Source organism: Pempheris klunzingeri, chromosome 22, assembly GCF_042242105.1.
Source record: "Pempheris klunzingeri isolate RE-2024b chromosome 22, fPemKlu1.hap1, whole genome shotgun sequence".
Lineage (NCBI taxonomy): Eukaryota > Metazoa > Chordata > Actinopteri > Acropomatiformes > Pempheridae > Pempheris > Pempheris klunzingeri.
In genome coordinates this window covers 17,390,560-17,402,904 of record NC_092033.1, presented here as the reverse complement: position 1 = coordinate 17,402,904, position 12,345 = coordinate 17,390,560, and the positions used below count along the sequence as shown (strand labels likewise).

The 12,345-nt window shown below is 41.2% G+C and overlaps 1 protein-coding gene across 1 annotated transcript in view; it reads left to right on the top strand.

Annotated features, from left to right (window-relative positions):
• tmem178bb (transmembrane protein 178Bb) overlaps nt 1-6,973 on the top strand; it is an 82,708-nt gene extending 75,735 nt beyond the window's left edge. Inside the window, exons 3-4 of the mRNA XM_070854078.1 lie at nt 3,481-3,618; nt 6,723-6,973. Coding sequence (XP_070710179.1) covers nt 3,481-3,618; nt 6,723-6,973 — 389 coding nt within the window. The remainder of the gene's footprint in view (nt 1-3,480; nt 3,619-6,722) is intronic.
• The last annotated feature ends 5,372 nt before the right edge of the window (nt 6,974-12,345 follow it).

The window sequence follows — 12,345 nt, the reverse complement described above, 5'->3', positions numbered from 1 at the left end:
ACGAGACCAAAAGGTGTTGTGAAAGCTGAGCTCTCCCTCGCATTCTTTGACAGGGGTATTAGCCAGTTCAATAGACCAAGGACTTTTATCAGACTCTTCTACTAGCAAACAAGGCGACGCATAGCTAGAACACAAGGGTTCAGCAATGCTGTTCTCAAGCATGTACTATATCTCAGAGTCCATCACTTTACACTTTTCCTCAGACGCATGTCAAAAAACGCTGGCGAATTGGCAGCAGATGTTTGGTTGGGTGTATCAAACACATAACCTTTGATAAGTGCAGACGGCTCAAGCACACCTCTCCTTAGAGATCACTAATTCTTGTAATGAAAATGCTTACTTGTGTGCGTTGCACGGTTTGTCTTTCCTCCAGAGATCTGAGACAAACAGCACTTCCAGCGTACTCTACTCTACTCTACTCTACTTCCTTACTGTAGAAACCATAAACCCCAGTGCCTGCTGCCAAAAAAGTCTCGCTGCAGGTCTTTTGCAGTCACTTGAGGGTTTCCAGCCACCTTCCTTCTCAGAAATCTGGTGGCAGCAGTTGATGGCTTCCTCTTTTTGCCACGTCTAGGTAGTGTAACCAGTGTTCCTTTAGCTCTTAGATCTATTATTAAACTCAGTAAGGTACATGATATGTCAGTATCAGTAATAAGTAATGCAAAAGTGTGTTTGTCGATGAGACTCATGGATAATGACTCAATTTTTGCTATTAAAAACGGACAAAAAAATTTATTTTCCAGGATGGAAGGAGAAAAAAATAAAAATGGATGGTCATAGCATTAACCTGTCGTGTTGTTGACTTATCAAGCACACGTTTTTGTGGATGGAGAGGAAAACGAGGATAAAATCTCAGTTAAATGTTGAGTAACGTAGAGGTTACAGTTAAAAAAAACGAACCTAAAAGGAGAAATAACAGCACAGTTTCTTCGCTCCCCCTCCTACTGACACAAAAAGATAATCCCATAGAAATACACAAGTTTGCAAATCACGCTCAGGGACATGAATTCATAGATTAAATTTCATGACTATTTCGCGAACTTCAGTGAGACTGGGCTGCAGAGAGCTTTGTGAACAAACACAAATATAATTTTGCATGTTTAATGTCAAGTCTAGCTAGTTAACCAGCCATTGTTCCTAAATTGATAAAGATTTTTACGAACAAACGAACGGCCGTGCGTGATGTTCAGTTAGTGATAGACTCTCTCTCTCTCTTCTTCCCTTCATTTGTGCTTTGAGTGCAATTTGTTTTCCTAAAAAAACACAAAATGCATAATAAACTGATGAAAATAACTAATAGAATTATTATAATTATTTCAGGTTTTACATAGATGTCGCAGTAATATCGTTAGCATGAATTCTTTCGGCCAAGATAATCATGTGATGAAAATCTGATGTAGTGATGACTGGTTCAAATGGTTCTCTGCCTAATGCCATAGACTTACCCCAGCCATAATTCAGTTATCAATGATCCGGTCCAAGCAGGAGGGAAACCCAAGGGATTACTGTGCTATTTTCTGACCCTCTAGCCTGATTCCAGATCTGTGAATTGGATATAATCCTTTGTTGGATGTAGGGGGAAGTTTTACCGTGCCTCCAACCATATAATAAACTGTTCCACGAGCTTTAGCTGAACATGGAAGCATCCTCCAAAGCTGTCGTGTTGATCTCGCTTTGTTTTCACGAATCCAATTTCCTTAGATACTGCCATACTAACATCAGGCTATTCTATATTTGCTACCACTTTACTCCTCTGTCCTCTTCGTATGTATTCATGTAGTCATGCAGGAGAATCATAGGACGTCATTACCCAGGGGGCACTTGTTCAAGAGTACGCCACGAGGGGTTTTACTCAGTATTTGTCTTCTGCGGTGCTTAATCTTGAAGAGTCCCACAATAATGACCTGCAAGATCTGGCTCATGACAGGGAGAATGCTGTGGGCTAATCTGACCTGACGGAGGCACCAGAAAAGGGGAAATATCACTCAAAGTAGAGCAATAACTCATGCTGACCTACATCGATAGCAGCTAGCCATTAGCCTTTTATGGAAACAAGTGAAGCAGAAACAGGTGTGTCTCAGTGCTGATCGGACCCCTGTGTGTAAGCAAAGGTTGAAAGAATGAATGAATGAGAAAAATAAAATCTTCAACATCAGGAAAGCCCGAACCTGGCCAGCATATGGATCACACACAGAGCACGAGGTCTGAAACAGCATGGTGCTGAAAAATGATGAAAAATGATCAAAGATGCTCTATATAATACGAGGAACTCAGCAGTCAGAGAACAGAATCCGACAAGCCAAACAATATGATATGTGAAAAAGGGAGAGCAGTGTTGATGCACGGCAGGATGAATCATTCGACAGTGTCACTGACTGTCAGGCGAGCTCCACTGACAAGGTCAGGGGTCACCATGGTTACACAGTGTGACTGACAGGGAGTTCCACATGGGCTTTTTTTTCCCCCATGAAACGCATGCACGGGCATCTGCATGTGTTAGAAATGGCTCGAGGGCAGCCTTTGAAATGCTGTTTGTATGTATAATATATTTCCTACAGTTTGTTTTCATGTCTGAAGGCAAGTTAGACAAGTTAGGAAAGCAGATGAATAATGTAGATATGTTCCCTCAGCATTGCATTATTAAATAACTTAAGTTACATTACGTATGTGACTTAATTTTGGGAAATAGCTGCAGTGTGTTTAGTTCAGGCACCAAAAACAACTAGGTTAGGTTTAGGCGACCTCAGATACCAAAGTGAAGTACATCACGTGACGTGCATGAAGTTATGTTGTGCATGTGATGTAACTTAGATGACTATATTGTGGGAAATGCCCTTTTTGGTGTCTTTTCCAGCATAAACATGTGTTCTGTTGTGTCTAGAGATCAAACTATGAGACGTTTTTATCAAATATCATGCTCGACTTGTACACATAATCTCCATCCCTCCATATAACTGTAAAAACTTACAGTAACTACAGAACTACAGTTATATAAATAGTTGGATGTCTGTTCCGGTAAAGGTGTGTAGGGTGTGAAGCGCTCAGTGGTAACAAAGCTGAAGGAACACGTACAGCATGTACTGTGTGAGAGGAGGTTTGGCTTTTGTTGTTTCAGATTGATGCTCTCGGGTCAAATGCATTGACCTCTCTCGCCCCAACATATGGTGTCACCTACCTGATATTTTGCTATGAAGTTTACTTTTGGAGTCCCCGGGGACCTCAGTCAGTAGTCCTTGACCACTGATGGTCCTCGTGTGCTGGAAGTGCTATATGTCAGCAGGCCTGGTTGTCGACCCAAAACTGAATGAAGCACCTAATTTTACTATTTTTTTTTTTTTTTTAGGTTGCGTTCTTCCCCACACAAACAGTTTTTTAAAAAATCTCCTCACGTCTCATGTTTCTGAGAGAATGCTTCGTGTTACTTCGTCAGGGTTGCTCGTTATTCTACTGACGTCGAACCTCTCTCCCGTGTTTCCTCAGACTTGCGGCGAATGACGGCAGGTTTCATGGGCATGGCCGTGGCCATCATCCTGTTCGGCTGGATTATCGGGGTGTTGGGCTGCTGCTGGGACAGAGGCCTCATGCAGTATGTGGCTGGCCTCCTCTTTCTCATGGGAGGTAAGTCACGCACACAATTAAAGCTGATTTTAGTATCTCCACCTTATTAGTCATCCTACAGCCCCAGTCACACGTGATTAGTATTTCCTGGAGGCCTCAAGCAATTAATGCAATCAGTAATAATTGAGGAAGTCGTCTCTACTTCTAATCCCATGCAAAAAGTAAAGATTCCACCAAACAGAGGTCACATGATAATATTAGTTCCCTGAGAATTGACATCAATCAATCAACCAATCCGAAACAAATTTTTATCTTAAGACACTTTTCATACAAGAGAGAAACCTAATTAAGAAAAACATCTCTGTGATTTGGGTTTTTTGTTTGCTTTGACATTATGGACAATGTCAGTAAACATGAGTTAAATACAGACTTCTCTTATTCAGCGCTAATGTGCACAGGAAACACAGCTGGGGATGTCACTTCTAAATGACCTGAGAACACCTGGTTATAAATAGTCATGTGAGAATAGGGGTTAATATAGTAAGAACCACACACTTCTGTTCCAGTATTGTACTGTAATCATTTAACGGACACATGGTAGAAATGACTTCACTGGTTTTCTGTTAAACAATTCTAAAGTAATGAATCAGTGTGTTTTTTTTTTTTACATTCTTTCTGAGAGTGAGATGTTCAAATTGATATCAATTTCATGTATGTGTATTAAGTGCGGAGCTCATGTGACATGACATAGTTAGCCTAGCTTAGCATAAGACTGTGTCCATAGTTCAAAAACCTACCGACCAAAAATGTTCAAGCTCACAGATTAAGATTTTGTATCTAATTTGTTTAATGAGCACACATACAGAAGTGTAAAAAACACTTTATGGTTTTATGAGGGGGGTTAAATGGAAAAACGACAGACTTTCCATTCGCCCTGTACTTGTGTGCAGCATCACTATGGACAGTCATCAGCTGTCTGACAGGTGTCACTAGCTATGTGAACTATTATTTTAACTACAGTAGCAGTCAATAGTTTGGACACACCTTCTCATTCAATCGTTTTTCTTTATTTTTTTTATTATTTTCTACATTGTAGATTAATATTGAAGACATCAAAACTCTGAAGGAACACATATGGAATAATCTAATAAACAAAAAGTGTTAAACAAACCAGAATATGGTTTATACTTTAGATTCTTCAAAGTAGCCACCTTTTGCTTTGATGACAGCTTTCAATGTAAAGTCTTGCAGAACCATTTCTTGGCATACCTTCCAGTCGTGCCACCTCACCAACCCTTTTACTTAAACGACTGCCATGGCAGCCCCTTGTCATGCAAAAGCAGTAAGCAGTCCCAACAGTGCAGCTTGTTGGTGAGCGGGCCACCTATTAGCCACAGGTAGTTACAGCTGCTAACTTGAAACTTTCAAGTTTTTCCTGAAAGGGCAATCTTTAATCTTTCTTCTTTAATCTTTGTAAATTTTAATTAATCCAGCCGCACTGTCTTCTCACAAACTCCCCCCCCCCCCGTTTCCTACGCTCTGTATTTTCATTGTCATTCCTAGTCCTTGTTCTCTTTTTTTCTCCTCACCCACTAACAACTGTGGTGAGTCTCTTATCATCTTCTTCATTGTCTTTATTCACGACTGCTGAAGATGTCAAGAAATGATCTCACTCCCCCCCCCCCCCAAACCCAAGCCCACATTCACTTAAGTTACAAGGACATTTGTTACATCTGCTGAATAAGTGAGTCCAAATTTATAACAATGATCTGAAAAACATTATTATTTCAGTTAAAGAATAAATGAATAAATAAATAGTAAAATAATCTTGCTCACTGAATACTTCGAAGGCCCAGAGGCTTCCCCTCTGGTAAAATGTTCTATTTGATCCAAACCTGTTAATCAGTGGACCTCTTTTTTTCTATATTTCTAAAATAGTATGCTTAATATTTGAATTCGGGAAGTGGCATATTCTCCTTGTCATCTTTTGGGGTTTTGACAATAGTTATTGTTCGGGTCATGAATCAGACTAAGCCATGTCATTCAAAGATCGTCCAAGGGAAGATCCGACAGAGAAGAGGAAGAAAGGCACATTTTTCTACCAACGCTAGGCCACAACGTAATGACCCAGTAGAGTGATGAGGCTGGGTGTATCTCAGACAGCCAAGGCTCTGGAAGTAATCGTCCTTTTCATTTTGGACAGGGACAGTATCAGGAGATCGCTGATACTGGAGCATCTCTCTTAATAGATTTAAATCTTTAACAGCTGAATCAGTGACAAAAAAATCGTTGAGAAACAGCTGGACAGATTCTGCAGATGCATTTTCTAGGAAACACAATGCCATCAGAATTACATTTTTTTTTTATTAGGATGATGACAGAATGATGACATCATTTTGTAATTTTCCAAATCCAACGATTCAGCAAGCATGCCCGTCTAACATACTGTTTGGTTCGGTATGCAGAGGTAAGGAATCAGGCTCTTTTTATCAGCTCCACCCAGTTACTTACATCACTTTTCATTTGAGCAACCAAGTCCAACACTATACATACTTTTAAGGAGAGACTGATGGAAAGAATGCTCCGTCTGTGAACAGGACATTGATAATGGGGTCGTGTCCTCTGTGTTTTTTTGTCAATTTCAGGGTGTTAGCAACTTATTACTAACCTACACATGTAGTTTTTGCAAGAAATCTGATTATATCTAACTGCTTTTTGGCCAACAAAATAATACACAAATAACAGTAGGAAAAAGCCTTAAGACGGTCGTAATGGAGAATGAAGCTTACAAAAAGAGACATTTGCAAAAATAAACAAATAATGATAAATAATGCATTGGTGTGACTCGTGACCTCAGTAAATACCTGGTACAGGTCCCTCCCCTACCAATGAGGGGAGGCTTTTCACATTGCACACAAGTGTGGCGGTTTGGAACAGCTATAAACACAGAAACAGTGTTTTCTGTTAAGAGTCATGTGAGTAGGATACAAACATATTTTGTGGGAGAAAGGGTTCCAGTTTAAGAGCACATGGCCAGTTTAGTACCTGCTTTTCATCAGCAGATGTCAGAGCTGTCACAGATTAAGATTTCAGCTTTGATTGCTCTTTTCACCGTGACAGAGGTCTGACGTATTTTTCTCCTTCGTCTCATTCTGTCGTTTCAGGAACCTTCTGCATCATCTCCCTCTGTACCTGCGTTGCCGGCATCAACTTCGAGCTTTCCCGTTACCCGCGCTACCTGTACGGCCTGCCTGACGACATCGGCCACGGCTACGGCTGGTCCATGTTCTGCGCCTGGGGAGGCCTCGGCCTTACCCTTATTGCTGGGTTCTTCTGCACCCTGGCTCCCTCTGTTCAGCCAATACCCCGATCCACCTGCCCCAAGTCCAGACAGGAGAATGGCACTGTTTGCTAAAGACCAACTGACACCACAGACTGAGAACAAACACACAGTAAAAACTGCTCCATGTCTTGATCTGTCCACTCATCTCCAGCCTCTCCTGGTTACAAATTTTCTCTTAATTTGTGTGTATGTTTAAAAATGGGTGTCTTGACGATCTTCTATCTTAATAAGAGAAAAAACTGAAAGAACTAAATGAAATATTATCAAAAATTTGAATTTGTGCTTGTTTTGTTGTTGTGGAACAGATGCTGAACCAGACCACGACCAAGAAAGGTTGCAAAGGAAATATGTGGAGACAGTGAGAGACAAAATTTTGGATAGTGATTGGTTGTAGCAAAAGAGTTGGAACTTAAACTGGGAAATGCTTCTAATTAACTGGTGATTGCGGAGAACTCAGTGAATCAGCAGTATCGGAGGAGAACAATCAGATTGTTAAGATCAATGAAAGATTTTGTGCAAGTTTCTCGCGGACTCTTGAAGCCTCTGTGGGATAATTCACGAAGGAATGGACCAGACATGAAACCATGTAGGTTGCTGGGATTGGATCGTGTTTCGTGGCCTTTGTTAGTTTTGAGTATTCCAGCTTCGGAGGTCCCTCCAGTTACGCGGGACAATGCGGGCAACAAGGAGATCAAGGACCTCTACTATTGTACATTATTGTACAGAATATTCAAGAGACAACCAGGAACTGTTATGTTGGACCATTTTCATTCTCTTGTAGGTGCATTCCATTCTATCTGATGGCCCCATGCCATTTAGCATTTTATACATGCATCCCTCTTTTATTCAAAGTATATTTTCCTTTTTACTGAACCCTTCATGTCGTGAACGAACTGTCAACTGAGCGTACTTCCTGAACAAATGTTGTATTTTTTCCATTCTAGTGATAGACTTAAACGTGTGTGTATGAATGTGTGTGTGTGTGTGTGTGGGGGGGGGAGGCATTGTTTTACAGTTTCTGTTGAAAATAGTTGTAAAAAATTACCATAATAACAAAGTGGAGCTCTGCCTTTGGGATGTATGAAGGCAGGAGCTTTGATGAACAGAAAGACAAAATGGAGAGATGTAATATCCTGTTTAACCCAACTGACTTCTGCCTTGTCATCTTTTCTGGAGATTCCCAGCAGACATGGCAGATAAAGAAGATTCGGTGTAAAGGGGTGAGCAGCTCAGAGTCGCTCAGAGCAGCAGAGAAGAGAGCTGAGCGAACGCTCTGAGCGACTACGGAAGGTTTAAGTAACTGTATCTGATGAGAACATGCTCCAGCTTTTCTTCTTTGGAATCTGTTAACCTCCAACTGTTTCTCCGAGCACATGGCTTTTCTGCTAGCTCGTATTTTCGCTTTCACCAACAGCAACAACAAGACCTGGCATGGCCTTTTTTTTTTTTTTTTTTTTTGCAAACAGTACAGTATCAAAGTACATGCACAAAAAGGTGTCACCTTACTCATTCAAACTACATCTAGACTGAAGAAGAATATCTAAGTGTTCTGTACCTGCAAGACCCCCTCAGGCCACTAGTCATGAGTTAGAAATCAAAATACACATTACTATGGGCTTAGAAATGTCTATGCACACAAGAAAGGATAATCAGAATGCAAAAAATAGGCCATTTTAACTCTCACCAGGACCAAATACAGCAGCTAGTTGTGCAGGCCAGAAGGCACAGATACCGACATCCAGTCTCGATGGAATAGCTGAATACAATAACAACAATACAAAAAGCAGACATTGAAAGGTAATGAGTATGATCCTCCATTGGATCTGTTGAAAACCGTAGTATAGCCTGTCCAAAAAGACAACCTGAACTGAGAGCTATTCAAGAGTAAGTCTGGTTAAATACATCGTGGGTCCTTATCCTGGTTATGTGAGTTCATGAAAATATCAATATGCTACCTGGAGTATTCTAATTGTGGGGTACTGTGGCTTGTTAACATTTTCTGGATCTGGAGATCAACTTTTTTCCCTATGACTGTGAAGTTAAATCAGGAATAGTTGATGAATGCAAAACTTTGTTCATCCAATCAGAGCAACCAATAATTCTTGATGTCAAAGCCATGATTCGTAAGGATTAAGCCTATGGAGTGACATGGTTAGAGTTAGGCTAAAAGTATCACAGCCAATCGGAGACAGAGGAAAGGCAGGAGTTCACTTTGCCACCATAGGAAAAAAAAATATGGGGTAGGTGGGAGTGGTTGAGCTAGGTTCAGCAAATACTGTCAGACATTCTAAATTGAGTCAAAAGATTGTCTGCCAAGATACAGACCAGTGAACCATGGTTAAGCTGCTAGTATGCTTCATCAGAACTGCTTGGAAGTTGCTTCAGCTTCAGAAACCCACTCCCACCACACCCTTCCCGTGTTGGAACTTTCATGTGAACAAATTAGGTGCATAACAATGAACGTCTTCCAGGAGAGACTCTCAATGCTGCACATTTTCAACCTTTGAAAACGGAAAGGGCGGTAGGGGGGGAGTTGTGGCGTGGACCTGGCAAATCCAAATGAGTAGTGAGGGTGAACTGGGAGAGGTTGGGGACACGGAATCTGAGTGGGCCATGTTCAAAGCCTCCATTTCAGAGGCGGCTGCTTGTAGCTGCGGCCAGAAGGTCATCACGCGAGGGTTGATGAAGGGAGTGAAGGGGTATTGAGGCCATTGCTGTGGGTCATCTGATCGCTGTGTAACCAAACTGGAAGCTGCGTCAGGCACATTTTCAGCGGGTGTTGGACTCTGCCGAGGCTGTCCCACCGATTCTGTTTGTGACATTCATGGACAGGATCTCAATGGTGCAGCCAAGATAAGGACGGTGTCTGGTTTTGGAATCTCAGAATTGCATCTCTCCTTTTTGCTGTTGATGTGGCCCTGTTGGATTCTTCAGACCATCTTCTCCAGCAGGCCCAGGGGGTGGTTTGCAGCGAATTGTGAAGAGGCCAGGATAAGAGTCGGACCTCCAAGCAGTAGGCCATAATTCTCTGCCAGAAAATGGTGGCTTGCTCCCTCCAGGTTTGGGAGTGAGTTGAGTAAGGGTGAGTTCATAAGTGAGGGTAAAATGGAGCAGAAGGTGGCCAGACAGATTGGTGCAGTGCCAGCAGTAATGTGGATGCTCTACCGGACCATTGTGGCAAAGAGGGAGCTATGCCAGAAGACAAAAGCTCTCGATTTAAGTGTTGATCTATGTTCTAACAAAAACAAAAAAGTAAAACAAAAGTAAATACAGTATACAATATAATAATAAATTCCAGGGAATGGAAAAACCGTCTTTTAACTAATTCACATTTGCGGCAAATTTACAACATACTCTGTATCTGTCAAACAAAAATCAATAAAAGAGATACTTCAAGTTCAAAATGAAGTCCTTAGCATTTATGAAGCCACACAGAACATCTGTAAGTAACGTGTGTTCTTGTCAGATACCATTTTATGACCCAGTAGCCAACACTGCTTGGACTGGTACTGGTTTAGATAATCTGCATGAACTGTTGTCTTGTTTGCAACCTGTCTGATCATCTGACTGTTCCCGTTTCTCGACTTCGGCTTAGTTGTATGACTGTCACTGTCTGCGGATCTGAGAAATGAACTTGGTGAGTAGAACGTGATCACGGAATGATGGCTAAAACTTACAACAACGAGACCCAAGTTGTAAGAAACTTGAAATGACCTTTAATAACATCGTCTCTCTCATCCATAGCATACAAGTCAATCCACACCTGGTGGTTCATATGCTCTGTGCTTAATATTTTCAACACATCCTCACACTGAAACGACAGAATAGGCCCATGACTCCCAAAACAACACATACGTGCATTTTCAGCGCTCTATAGGACAGATGGAGACCAGCCAGGCCAATACCTAAAGATACGCCACGTAATTGAGGTAAGTTAACTTTAAGGTTCGGTTCAGGCACCAAAACTACTTGGTTAGGTTTAGAAAAAAAAAGATCATGGTTTGGCTTAAAATAAGAAGATTAGTTATGGAAGGGAAATTATGTTGCGTATATGATGTAAGTTATGCAAGTTAAAATAAGTTAATGTTGACTTTTGGCTTCACACAACGGTATACAGACAGTCTTTTTGCTATCTTAAAAAAAAATGCATATGTACAGTATATACACAACAATTCTCCAGTTAGGTGTCCTTATACTATTGTGGACAAAGAGGGTGCAACAAGATTAAGAAAAGAGCACCAGTCAAACATCATTTAGAAAACTCAATGAATATATGACATCTCCGTTTCAGGTTATATCAGGTCTGTAAGGAACGACGAGTCTCTCAAGCAGAGCCAAAGCTCCCCTGGACTTTGACGTCACATGCCTCATGTGAGCCATCATTCATCTAAATCTAAATCCGTTTCCATTGGCCTTAGTCACATTTTGTTTTATTGATATGCCAACTTTCCACCTTAGCCCAGCAGAGAAGCTTTTTTGAGATATTTTCCGCTCAATTTTATCACGCACATTTTGAAAATGCACAACCTTCGTGATGCCTTTAGACCAATCCTGTTACTATACTCTGCCTGCTCACAGACAGATTTAAAGACTTTCATGTTCAGCCCGTAGTCAACCCAGAATTGATTAATGTTGGCAGGAAAGCGCACAGGCATGGATTTCCAGTATGCTAGACATTTGAGAAATATCTCAGACTAACAGATTTAACCATGGCACACCCAAACAGCAGCTACGCACAACTCATCAGGCCAACAACTTCGTCACAGCTTCCTGAAAGCCTCATCGTTACTCAGCTATCTGATGAAGAAATACAGACAGGAGACAGAGATACTTCTATCAACCTTAAACATCGGTACTTTGTCTGTCGAGTCACACAACGCGGGAGGAAAAGAAGAAATGTGTAACTGTGGAATGTAAAATCACGACAAAATAAATTGCGTCTGCGTGTTTACTAATTCTGCTGCTTGTCTTGCATGTCTGGGACCGGCATGTGTGAAGTGAGCGAGAGAGTTGGAGTTCTGAAGGGATGCACTGAACTCTAGGTTCAGGAGGCAAACCAAGAATCATCCAAGAATGTTTTTTACATGGCAACAGAACACCGTGGTTTTAACAGGAAAAAGACCTGAAGCTTCATTCAACTGCAGAGAAGAAAGAGAAATAAGGACCAAAGTCAATGCACTTCATATTTTCTCTTTTATTTGACATATAGTTTGTTCTATGTTCCAGAACTAGAGAGTCTTCAGTTCAGTTAAGGTCTTCAGTTTAGATGTTTGAACATTGTGAAAACATGTTAGACTGCACCAGTGTTTTAATTGTCAAGATGTTGCTGTTGAATGATGAAAGATGTCAGGACCTCATGTAAAAACATACAATTAGGACCATTAAAAGTGGACGTTTCTGGATGCTAGAGGGGTGTGGGATGTACACCTCATGGTACTGATGGT